The sequence below is a fragment of the Cynara cardunculus genome (assembly GCF_001531365.2).
Source record: "Cynara cardunculus var. scolymus isolate 2C chromosome LG 5, CcrdV1, whole genome shotgun sequence".
Taxonomy (NCBI): Eukaryota; Viridiplantae; Streptophyta; class Magnoliopsida; order Asterales; family Asteraceae; genus Cynara; species Cynara cardunculus.
The window spans coordinates 12,254,871-12,267,834 of NC_037532.1; the positions used below are offsets into that span (position 1 = coordinate 12,254,871).

At 32.8% G+C, this 12,964-nt stretch overlaps 1 protein-coding gene across 1 annotated transcript in view; it reads right to left on the reverse strand.

Moving 5' to 3' along the window:
- Positions 1-7,488: 7,488 nt before the first annotated feature.
- Positions 7,489-12,964, reverse strand: part of LOC112512425 (serine/threonine-protein kinase CTR1-like) — a 34,325-nt gene continuing 28,849 nt past the window's right edge. Inside the window, exons 12-16 of the mRNA XM_025118377.1 lie at positions 11,470-11,538; positions 11,242-11,373; positions 9,287-9,381; positions 9,035-9,205; positions 7,489-7,902 (exon numbers count right to left, since the gene is read on the reverse strand). Coding sequence (XP_024974145.1) covers positions 9,097-9,205; positions 9,287-9,381; positions 11,242-11,373; positions 11,470-11,538 — 405 coding nt within the window. The 3' untranslated portion in view covers positions 7,489-7,902; positions 9,035-9,096. The remainder of the gene's footprint in view (positions 7,903-9,034; positions 9,206-9,286; positions 9,382-11,241; positions 11,374-11,469; positions 11,539-12,964) is intronic.

A 12,964-nucleotide genomic window follows, 5' to 3' on the forward strand; every position in this document is an offset into this window, starting at 1 on the left:
GTGCTTTTCAGGGGTAAGAAAGGCTCAAGGTGACACTTAAAAGAAGCCGTGTCACAACTATCACCTTTAAATTTCTTTTTGTGTTTAATTTACAAACTTGTCTTTGGAATTGTAAACTTTGGTTAAYRGTGTAATTAAAATTTTAATTGTATGGTTGTGTTTCTTTATACTCTATTGCTACGAGACTCTACCTGCCATACCTCGTGTTTCCGCTTTAGCGGGGTGTGACATATATATATATATATATATATATATATATATTTCTCTCGTTAGGTTACCCGAACTAGATCTAGGATTTCCAATATTTGTTGTCGGACAGGATTTGGGTTCGGAGGAAGATTTTGTGCTCCCTGTCACATAGCCTGACGTCCTGCTCGAGGTATGTAGACATCATACTTGACATGGTCTGACGGACCACATCAGCAATATTAGGCTCACTTCCACCGTCCATTAAATTGGGGTTGGGGTTTGGGTTACCGTCGGATTAAGTTCTGGATTTGTATGGGCGACCACGTCTCGACATTTTAAAATAGAACAACATGAAGATCATAATTCAAAACAGTTATGGATTGAAATCAGTAATTAGAATTAAAGTCTAGTATACCCGTTCTTATGTCTACCCATTCCTCAAAGGTCAAGCATACTTAATCTACAAGTCAAAACCTATGCTCTAATACCACATTTGTAACATCCCCCGTCCCCGTGGTCCATAACAGATGATGTCACGAACGAAACTTAACATAAATACAAAACTAATTCAGAGCTAGTAATAAACTCTAAACATAAATTACAGACTTCTAAAACATATTTTACAGTCCAAATATTACACTTCAAAAAGTGTATATAAACTTAGAACGTTTATATAAAAAATGTATATAAACTCAAAATTTTCACGCTCGATCTCAAGTCCCGACCCTATAAGCGTCACTTCGAACCTGCCATGTCATAAAACAAAAAACAGCTAAGTACAAGGCTTAGTGAATGGATTATAATATAAATTCAAAATAATAATAAACACATCGATAACAAAGCGGAAGACTTAAAAATTCAATTGAAGAAAGTTCATGAAATTCAAGTTCATAGTTTTGTTTAATTAAGAAGAAATTTTAGTAATATTCAAAAGCAATAATCTCAAGAATGGTTCACATTTTAACTTCAAAATGTAATATAAATAAAGTCCGTCAATTCCTATTGTGTTCGTGAGGTGGTCAAACCACAGGAACTATTGGGCCGGCATGCGGGCACACATACCCGAATCCCCCGTGCATAACCACAGTTGCATTCTTTGTGGGTAAAAGTTCTAGGATCTATCCATCCGCCCTGGAGCTAACGAAGTCGGCCTAGTTCCCAAAGTCGAATTCACGGAAGCCACTATTGGGCGTAACTCTGATGGACTGAGTTCACCTGCAAGACGTCATGACTACAAAGCCGTCATAGAAGACATCCTAGTTGTTCTAAAGACAATGAAAACTAAACATATGTAACTTACCCAAATAGCGTTCATAAAAATCAATTTCAATATAGTTCACAAGTTTCATAACCAAATCTATACGAGCCATATTTTAATGAAACTCCAAAAGATTCAAACAAAAGATTCAATAAACCAAAATCAATGTATATGTGTGTATAACATATTTATTGATCACATTCAGTTAATCAATCACAAAGCGGTGAATCACATTTAGGAAGGGTCAACTACAACAAATAGTTGTCCACAAGTCAAAAGAAGTGAAATTCATACTTTAACCAAATTGAAATGTAACACACAATCAACCGAGACTCACGATGAAGTTTAACTCGTTCGATTGCTTATTTAAACCATGAATTATTATTACTCGCATAACATAAAACTCACACTGCAATTACTCTAATAATGTATGTAGGTTATAATGGTATTTAAACAACTTAGTTTCAACTCTTTCTACCTACAAAATATGAGTTTTTTTCGACGTATAGTTTGTGATCTATGCACTGTCAAAGTACGGACATGCACAGTCGATAAAATCCGATTTTCATTTTTTTTCCAACTAACTTTTATGATTCCAACTTTAGGTACCCTTAATATTTTCCTCGGGATCCAAGTTAAACATAAATACGGCGGCCTGCTCCTTTCACAAGAAAATTATGCCACTACCATTCTATCTCGGTCTTATATGGTGGATTGCAAACCCAGTTCCACTCATGTTGACACTTCCCCCAAAATGAGTGCAACAAGTGGTAAACTACTACCTGATGGGATACATTATCGCCAATTGGCAGGAGCTTTACAATATCTTACTATCACCCGTACGGATCTTACATATGCGGTATAACAAATTTGCTTATTCATGCATGCCCCACGCGATCCACACTTTTAGTTCCTCAAACGAGTTCTCTGTTATCTTAAAGGAACACTTACTTATGGACTCCGTATCTCACCCTCTAGATCGACCCAACTTATTGCATATTTTGACGCCGATTGGGGGGGGGTTGCCCCGACTCTCGCCGCTCCACTTCCGGGTACTCTGTTTTCTTAGGAGATAATTTGGTTTCCTTGTCATCAAAACGTTAGCCAACCATATCTCGATCAAGCACTGAAGCAAAATACCGTGGGGTTGCAAATGTAGTTGCCACATGAGTTGGTTACGCAACTTACTTATTGAACTTTATGTTCCCATTCGCAAGGCTACAACTGTTTACTATGATTATATATCGACTGTATACTTATGTGAAAATCCCGTACAACGTCAGCGTACAAAACATGTGGAACTTGATATTCATTTCGTTAGAGAAAGGGTTAGAATTGATGCAGTCCGGGTTTTACATGTTCCAACCGATTTTCAGTACGCCGACATCTTCACAAAAAGGGCTACTGCATCATCTTTTCCACCGTTTTCGGTCCAATATGTGCATTCGTCCTTCTACTGCTCAGACTGAGGGGGTGTACTAGCTGTAAACTTGTTGTATCATTTTTAGAGTTAGTCATATCTATTTTAGATTGTTATTTGGTAAATGATCCCCCCTAAATGAGTGGAGATCAGTTCCTGATTTGTAACTTCTCCTTTGTATTTATATTCGAATGTTTGTGAATAAAGATCATCTTGGGAAATACATTTTCTTTCACATAGGTCTTCTATATGAGTCAATGATGGAGCATGACACAAACACTGATTGAGTCTTCTTACCTATCTACATTGCATTTCCAGCTATAACATCCTTGATAGTTACTTCCTTTCAAGACATTTTCAGAAAAATATGAGAGAAACATAGTCTTCTATGTTATCAGACCGTAGGTTTATGTTCAATATGATCATGACCATGATCTCATATCTTGCTTCATAGTATAGGCACTTGATGAGTTAAGAATGGCCATTTGTAGTCATTCACAAACATCTTCATCTTGTTGTGTTTGGCATTAATGTTGGAGTATCTATAGTCTAGACCATGTCTATGATTTGCTCTTCAAAAGGCAACTCATCAAATGGCTCAGCAGATTGTGCAATTGCTTCTTTTCTTATTTCTTTTTCACATAGATTAAAAACAATGGATATTTGGATAAAAGCAAGTTATGTTAACTTTTCAATCTTTACCAAATATCCATTTAGAAGAGAATTTTAAAGGACTCACTACTGATAATATAATTATGATTTCATTTTATTAAGGTTATATTTGGTAAATTAGTAGATAAACTTTTAGGTGATAAGTTAGTTGTTAGCTTAGCTGATGAAGAAATCACGTTTGGTAAAAACTAGTTGATAAGCTAGATGAAAATGTAAAATGATCAAAAAAGACATCTTAAAAAATTAGTTAATTACAACGTTTTGTAATATAATTAAAACATATCCCTAATAATATAATATTTTATTTAATATAAACAAAATAGTAAAGAACTTTTAAAATCGAGAGCGAGACCAAGAGTTCTAGAACAATTGAATGGAAGAACTTTTAATAACTCATGTTGAGTATGAGTTTGAATCTCACCTTGGGGGATGGGGAGAAGGCATAGAGGTATGATAGGGTGAAGACATGAGTAAAATGTATCAAAAGTATCTTGGGAACATGAAAAAAATATAATAATGTGCATTGGTAACTTACACTATATGTTATTTTAATTGTAGATTAAGATATTTTAAGACTAAATACATAAAGTAGTAATATTTAATGCATTATGAGTTGTTTTTAGACTTTTAAGACTTTGTGCATAAATATATAATACTTTGTGCATTAAAAATTGTTTTTAAGACTTTTTGATAAATCTGGTTTATAAGGTAGTGTAGATATGAATAAAAATAAAACTGGTCAACCTCACATATCCTAATTAATCTATAACCTTTCAAAAAAAATATAATTTATAATTAAATTAAGTATTTTATTAAAATCATTTGATATACAATTTTATTATGTATGAAGCAATGTTAGTATAACTTTAATTTTTATTTAACTTGCATAAACATTTTTAAATTAATACATTTGTTTTTTGCTGATTAAATATATTGAACAAAAATACTAATATAAAAATATTGATATGATTAATAATAATTATAAATAATTAATGGGGGTCGTTATTTGCCCCCACGACTATTAAAAAGTCAAAAAAGACCTAGTAATAACATTAAATGGTCTAAAAGTTTGAAAAGTTTTTTTATCTCTCTTATGTCCACTCCTCTCTCTCTTACTTTTTTTTGTTCTTTTAATTAACAGATAATAATAATTATTAGTCTATAGTAATTATATTATATATTAATCATATTTAAAACCAATAAATTGGGAAGACAATAAGCGTTGTTATTTATTAAAAATAATATATCATTTATTTTATAATTTTACAAGTTTTAACCATATGTATATGGTCGTATAATCTGTCTTTATAAAAATCGAATAAAAACTTTAAAAATTCATATACAAATTATTAATTTTCATTTTATCTATATTTTCATATAACATATCATTAATACTTCTGCAACTTTAAAAATTCAGAAAATAATTCATCAGTTTTTCTGACTTTAAAACTTAAAATGTAACTAATTAATTCTTATTTAAGTTTTTGAATATTCAAATAATAATTTCATCAATTTTCAGCAATCTTCTAAAATTTAGATAATAACTCGTCCTTTTTTTATTATTAAAAATTCAAATATAAATTGTATTATGTTTTTTTATAAAAAAATAATATTGTTATAATAAAAATATACAGAAAAGAAATTTTGAAAACTTAGAAGAAAAAAAATTGACTTCTTGAAAATGTTAATGAACTTAATGTTAATTTAATTAACTTAATATTAATTAAATGAAGTGATATATATTACTATTACTATAAAAAGGGAAGTGAAATTTGTATTTTCATTCACAAACAACCATTTCAACATTCTCTCTTTACGATTTCAAACTTGTTAATGGCTAGTTGGAAAAACGATTTTTCAATTTTATCGAGATTAGAATGTGAGGTAAATTCACTTACTATTTGCGATATATTTTTACTTACTAGTTTGTAAAATATAATTTTTATATGCATATGTATGTTTAGGAATACGATATTTACACAAATCAAACAACTTACGGTGACGATTTGCATTTTTATCAAAATTCCAATAATAAGGTATTTTCATTTTACTATTTTGTGACATTCTTCACTTACTATTTTTAATATAGTTTTTTGCATGTGTATGTTTAGGAATATGATATTTACACAAACCAAGCAACTCAAGGTGAAAATTTGCATTTTTATCGATTGGGTGCAAAAGTTGAGACGTTCCCTTGGTTACATTATTGTCACGAAAAGATCCAAGACAAAACGAAGTGGAGTCATGTCTGAAGTTATATTAATATGCGATTGTGGTGGTAAATACAGAGGTAATTGTAGTTCTAGTAGACATACTGGAACTAAGAAAATGGACTGTCAATTCGAGTTAGCAGGAAAATATTCGTTAAGAATGATTGTTGGACATTAACAATGATATGTGAAAAACAAAATCATGAACCTGCAGAAGATATGGAAGGTCATCCATATGCAATGCGATTGATTGAAAACGAAGTTCGCTTAGTGGAAGATTTGTCAAGGAAGAATGTCAAACCACGTGATATTCTATCAACATTGAAGGAGCAAAATCCAGATAAAGTGTCTACACTCAGAACAATATACAATGTACGCCGAAAATTTTGGGTGACCAAACATGAAGGTAGAACTCAAATGCAAGTTGTCATGTCATTTCTGTAGAAAGAAGACTACATGCATGAGGCGCGTGCAAATACTCTAATCAGTTGGAAGATTTATTTTTCATTCATCCAATATCATTGACATTGTGACGTGCATTTTCACACATGTTGATAGATGCCACGTATAAAACGAACAGGTATAAGATGCCCCTCCTTGAGATTGTTGGTGTATCATCAACTAATGTGACTTTTTGCAAAACATTTGTTTTTATGCATAAAGGAAAAGAATCCAATTATACATGGGTATTGAATTATCTCAAAAAGACAATGGACGGATGTGCATCTCCACGTGTTATCGTGACCGATCGAGAGTTGGTGTTGATGAAAGCATGTAATTAGCAATGGAACTGTGGATTTTGAGCGATAGCTGTTTGTCTCGGTTGCCAAGAAGATGAATGGTCATCTATTCGATATGATTTAATGGAGGAGTTAAACATGTATAAGAAAGAATATCTCAAGGTGTATGGCATTGAACTATGGCATCAGCTTTATAACTCCTTGAACTTCTTTGAGTTGGACTCATTTGCACCAAATGAGCATTGAATGGATGTTTTTGAAATGGGTTTGTTGATTGCTTCAAGATACAATGTGATACTACATTCTTTAACAACTATAGGTAGTTTGATATTCTTTTCACTTCGATCTAGTCCTCCGCCTTTGTATGAACATGTTGCTTTTACAATTGGGTATGTTAACAGTAATCAATACATCAAAATATTTTGATAAAAGGGCACCCATCGTGCCAAATTGGTTTCATTTCAAATATGACTGCACAAACGCATGGACTACTCCGTACATGACACGAATAAATAAGTGCAAACAACTGTTATCTAGTAATCGTACTACGAAATTTATTTCACTTGATTAAGTTATAATATTTTCAGACCTTTTGTACTTTATTTGTTGATTTATCAATTAACTTATTTTGATAATCTTTTTTGCATTAAATTATTTTATCTTTGTAGCTTTAAATATTTAATTAAAAAAATACATATATAAATTATTAGTTAATTAAAACGTTAGCAATACAATTATAAAAATTAAAAATAATTTTATAGTTATTTGAATTAATTTAGAAATAATTAGTTGGCAAAAACTTATTATAAAAATAAATTTACAAGACATAATTTTTTGAAAAAAAAAATTAGTTGACTTTGACTTAGACTTAAAAGGATAGGGGGACTAATATCAATGTATCATTAAAATCAATTAATAAATTTTTGGTGTCAGTTAACGCTCACCAATGAGACCTGGAGAAGACTGCAGCTACAAAAAATCTACAATGGACTTGGAAGTGCTTGAGCAACCATTTGGTACGAGTAGCATTCAAAACGCATCTCATCATGTTCATTGTGTAAAACTATACTCCTTTTTGGGTCTAAAAGATGACCCACAACTTTAAAAGTAACCTTTCGATACTTGTTTTTTTTCCGACTCAAACGGGTTGCGTTGCGGTGGTGTTTTGTAGTTGAAAGAATTTCTGTAATACCGAAAGGGGCATGTACGTAATGGTAATGCCTAAAAAGTTGATTCCTCCTACATATATATAAGCTGTGATGTGATTATTTCATTACAACAAACAATACAAAATTATACCTTGAAACAAAAGGATTGGGGTTTTCTTCTTCCACCGTCTTTCTTGCGTTGCAATCAAAATAAAATTCCGGTACACTTAATTGGCAAACCGGAAACATATGTACAGCAATTAACCTGCAAGTAAAACACGAATCTGAATTTCGATACACGATAATTGAAGAAACAAGATCATCAACCCCAAAAGCACGAGGTTTAGGCTATGTTAGGCAAATCAACGGCTGATATGCTGGTCATGTTAACTTAAAAACTAGTTGTTGGCTAATAAGTAATAGCCGTTAGCCAAGAACTAGTCACGTTTGATAAATAAAAGTAAACAAAAAACAAAACTACTCCCTCCAACCCAAATAAGTATCTACATTACTGTTTTACTTTGTTCCAAAATAAGTTTCCACTTTGAAAGTAATTGTCTACTTCCCCATTCTACCCTTAATTATGGGACAGAAAATTCTCTCCTATAATTAAGAGCAAAATTGTGGTTCTGTTGGTTAAAATGTGTAATAATTACACATTCCTAAAACTGTACATCTTTTTTCATTGTGGGGATTTATTTTGCGAAGGAGGGAGTATCTAATAAGCTAGATGATAATGTAAAATAACCAATAACATGTTGAAAAATTACTTGATTCTAACACAAGGGACAAAAATTGGGAAAAAAGTAAAAGTATTCACAAAAACTTATTGAAAAGCTATTTGAAGTAGTTTTCCAAAAAACTAGTTTGGAGCAATCTTGAATGGCAAATGCTACCTCTACCAGAAGTCATTTTATCAACTACACTCCAATACCAAGAAGCTTCCCAATGACTTTTTAATGGAGAGAGAGAGGAGATGCTTAAAAGCTTTGTAGACTTTGAAAAGAGCTTTTGCAAAAAAGCCTTCCAATCCAATGCTAAATGACTCGAGGAAACAGGAAAAAGCTATTAAAAAGCTTTTCCCATTGGAGATGCTCTTATGTTTATTTACCCCGTTTTTTAATAAGCTCAAAAATAAGCTTATTATGGCGAAACAAGGTCTTGGTTACTCAATCCAATACCTAACAGATTTGATTTGACGACTGGATGGACATATGGTTACATGGTCATGTTAGCATGGCAATAAACGTAGCCCTCGTGTGATTCTCAAGGTGTGAGCTTTTTCCATCCCCAATGTTATGGTCCTTTTTTCTTCCGATTGTACTTTTGCCGTCTATTTTACAGCAAACCGGCAAATGTTGAATATCAGTTTGACAGTAATGACCACATTCACTCACCAGAGAATTACGTTGTGAAGGATTCCACAAGTATGAGTTGTGAAAATCTCCAATGGGCACCTTCATGTAAGTAACAGAACGTCTGTTTGACTTGTTTGTGGGGTAGCAGGTTTCGTTAATGGTCTCAAAGTGTCCATGATGGCTGAAAAGGAAGGCCTCTTCCATGGCTCACTGCAGAATCAAATTTTGATTGATTAATATTTGACTAAAATCAAGTCGGTAAACACAAGACATTTGAATCTTTGAACTTACTTGGCCCAGCAGGCTTCAATCAATGCTGATACTTGAGGGTTGACGTCTCGAGGAATCTCAAGCCTCTTGCATTTAAAGCCTACAGCTGCCACAACCTAAAAATAGATGTATAATAAACACATGCATTAATAAATGTAATTTCAGGCCCCACCTCTGACTGAGTGAGATATACCGGGTTAGTTTGGTTACTGTCCTCATTGGACGGATGTCTTAACATTTCTATCATATATTTGTTGTTTTGGATCAAGATTACCTTTGATTGTTTTCCACTTGTTCATTCATTTTGTTTCAAAAATTCAACCAAAATGCTACTCTCTACGTCCCAAAATAAGTGTCCACATTGCTATTTATGTTTGTCCCAAAATGCATGTCTAGTTTCAAAAATAGAAACTAAATTTCCAAGTCTACTTTGCTATTATGAATGCACAAATATTTAAGAGCTGATAAGATTGACAAATTAATTAAGGGTAAAGTTCACTAAAGTGAAGTTACTATGCATGTCTAAAATTATGTGCCATTTATATCGTGGGTACTTGTTTTGGGATGGAAGGAGCATCTGGTATGAGGTTCAACTTGTAAGCTGCTCTTTTGTCACTTTGAGGCCGCCATCACTATATATTTTATAGCATGGTTGTTAGTAGTAAGTTTCCTTTGCTATTCTTTACATAAACTTGAATCTTCCTTGCAAATTATAAATTTTTCATGTTATTTTACTTGCACAATACAAGAGTTGGATGATTTGAGTACTGGTGAACTCAATTGAAGATCAACTTCATTTTCTATATAGATAAAAGCTGAATAGCAAAGAATGGAAAGCTATACATCCTTGGAATGAGGTTCACCCAGATTTGCTTTAAAAACGTGTAGTTTCAAGACATTATTTATTCAAAGCCATTTCGTGAAGTCTTTAGCCTGCCAAGTAGCCACATACTCGAAATAGATCAACTATAACAAGAATAAGGAAGTGAAGAGCTCTAAGTTTCAACAATACTAGAAGTGAACTCATGCGATACAGCAGAATGTAAAACTTCATTCTATCCGAAAACTGAATCGTTTTAAATTTATTTTTTATGATTTTTGTTTTTTGGAATGGATCAATTATGAGACGAGGTTTCCAAAAATCTCAAATACTTTGTTGTTTATTTGGTTGATTGACCTTATATTTGGAGAGGGTAGTAGAGGCTTCCAAAAACTCTGTTCTTAACATTTAAGAAGAACATAATAAGAATATTTAAAAGTTGAAATATTTTGTATACATTAATAATTTATACAATGTTTTATAAGTTGTACCCTTAAAAAATTAAGAATTTTCAAGAACAAAATCCTAAATGCTTTATAATTTAGTATAGACTAGAAGGGTACTCGTGCAATGCATCGAGATACATCTTGATTTCAGTATTTCGTTTTATTTTTTTTTATGTCGATATAATACGGTTTTATGTGGTTTTTAGAAAACGATAATGTTTTTATTTTTGAATAAAATATAAATTTGAAAATATTATATAATTTTGAAAAAAAAATACCGATATCAGTATCAAATTAACCTTTTTAAAAGTTCTTGTGTTTTGGTGTAATTTCCTTAATTCAATTTTTTAATTATAATTTAATTTAGGTTTAGTAACAAAGAAATTTAATTTAGGTTTAATAATATATTTTTTTATAAAGAGAATAATTAAAGTATTCTGTTAGAACTCAATAATTATCCTAATTATATTTTATATTTAAAATTAGATGTTTATCCAATATTTGATTATGTTCATCTGCAGTTAGTTACACGAATTCAAATATGAAGCTTTAATAAGTTGTACTTATGCACAATTTACTTGTAATCATAGATTTTAAGTAATGTGCATCAATAAACAATACTTCATGCATAAAAAATGGTTTTAAGAGTTTTTGTCAAATGCTTATATAATATAGTATAGATAAGATAAGTAGAATCTTGTGGTACAAACCTGTGCTGGATTTAGATTACCCCAAGGTTGCTGCAAAGTGGCAAGCTCCCACAAAATCACCCCAAAGCTGTACACATCTGATTTCTCGTTCGAAGGTTCATCACGAAGAACTTCTGGTGCCATCCACTCCGGCTATTTTAATAGAAAAGACAACCAAACAGCTTACAGAAAAATCATAGTAGGCTAAATTCACTTGAATAAGATAGAATCGAATAAAAGGGAACTCACTGTTCCTGCTGCAGTCTTGGATGAAAGAAACGTGTTTGCTTTTAACCTTGAAAGGCCAAAATCACAGACCTGAAAAAGTCAAACAAGTTAATTGAGGACACTACTGCATCTAACATAGAAGTCCGTGAGCTTGATGCATAAATTATATAGATTAATCATAGGAGGAAACATGAGTGGTGTAAATGAATTTTGCATGTCTGCAATTTCTTTGCATACTTCATTGGTTCCTTCTGGGGATTTGTTTTTGTGTGTGTGTGTGTGTTTTTCTTTTTTGTTGGGGGGTTGCCTCTAGGAGAACATTTGGAGATGTGAAAATGCATGACCAGAAACAGCCACAACCACATAGACAAGTAATTGCTTACCCTTGTTTCTTTTTCATGTTAACTGTAAGTGTTTATGTACAACATTAACCTGCCAACCCAGCCCAACCTGCAAGGGTTGGGTTGGGTTGGGTTGTATTTTTTAAAGGGTTGGGTCGGATCAATAAATTCCTGAGCCACCGTAATAGCGTTGGGTTGTTAAAACGGCACAAACCGGCCAACCCAAGCCGTGTCCACCCCTAATAGACATGCTTTCATCTTGCCAAGCCATGTCATAATTGAGTGCAGGTCCCTTGGTGCTCAACATCTTACAGATGGAAAGGTCAAGTTCAGGCCATAAGGGAACATCTAAGTGAACTCTCTGCATCTAAGCTATTATCAGCAATACCACATTGCAAACCATTGTAATACGAGCAACAACAAAGAAATGCCATCTTTTAACTTGTGCACATATTTCATCTATAAACAAAATCAATTGCCACCAGGAAGAGATTCTTGAAAGAATGCTAGATCAACAACCTATGCGGTCAAAAAGACCCAGCCTCCACTCAGTATTACCTGATAAGATTGACCATTAACAACTGTAGCTTATACATTCCCCTGTCTAAGAGGGCCAAATTAGGAACAGTTTGGCAGAAATTGCAACTGCCAGCTTTACCCCTATTACTTAAACCAAGCTTTCGAACCATTCAAAAGAAATTGTCTTACAAGGCTTGGCAGATAGAAGCAAGCCGTCTCACAGTCTTGTTTCATGTACCAGAATCTGAAACCTGATCATCATTAAATAATAACTTCTGTCCTATATTGAAGGTCCATGAAGCTGGTCTATACTGTCACCTATATTTATTTTAATCAACCATGATATTTATTTCATCACTTCCTACAGGTATCCAAACTATCTACTTCCCTTGATTTCCAGTTCAACCGTTCTACTTGCTTCCATTTCTGTGGTTTAAAGCCAGCAGTAAGTCATGCATGCTGACATGCTTGCCCAATACACTCAAAGTCACAATCTATGCATATAGTGACACTTCGCCGAACATAAGAGCCTCCCCTAGATCCACCGAGTGACAGACTTCAGCAACAATGAGAATATCATGTTGTGCTAAGTTAAAGATTGCTGTTGCTGACTGATTTTGATGCCCATGAGTCACTCACATTCCAACAATTACCTA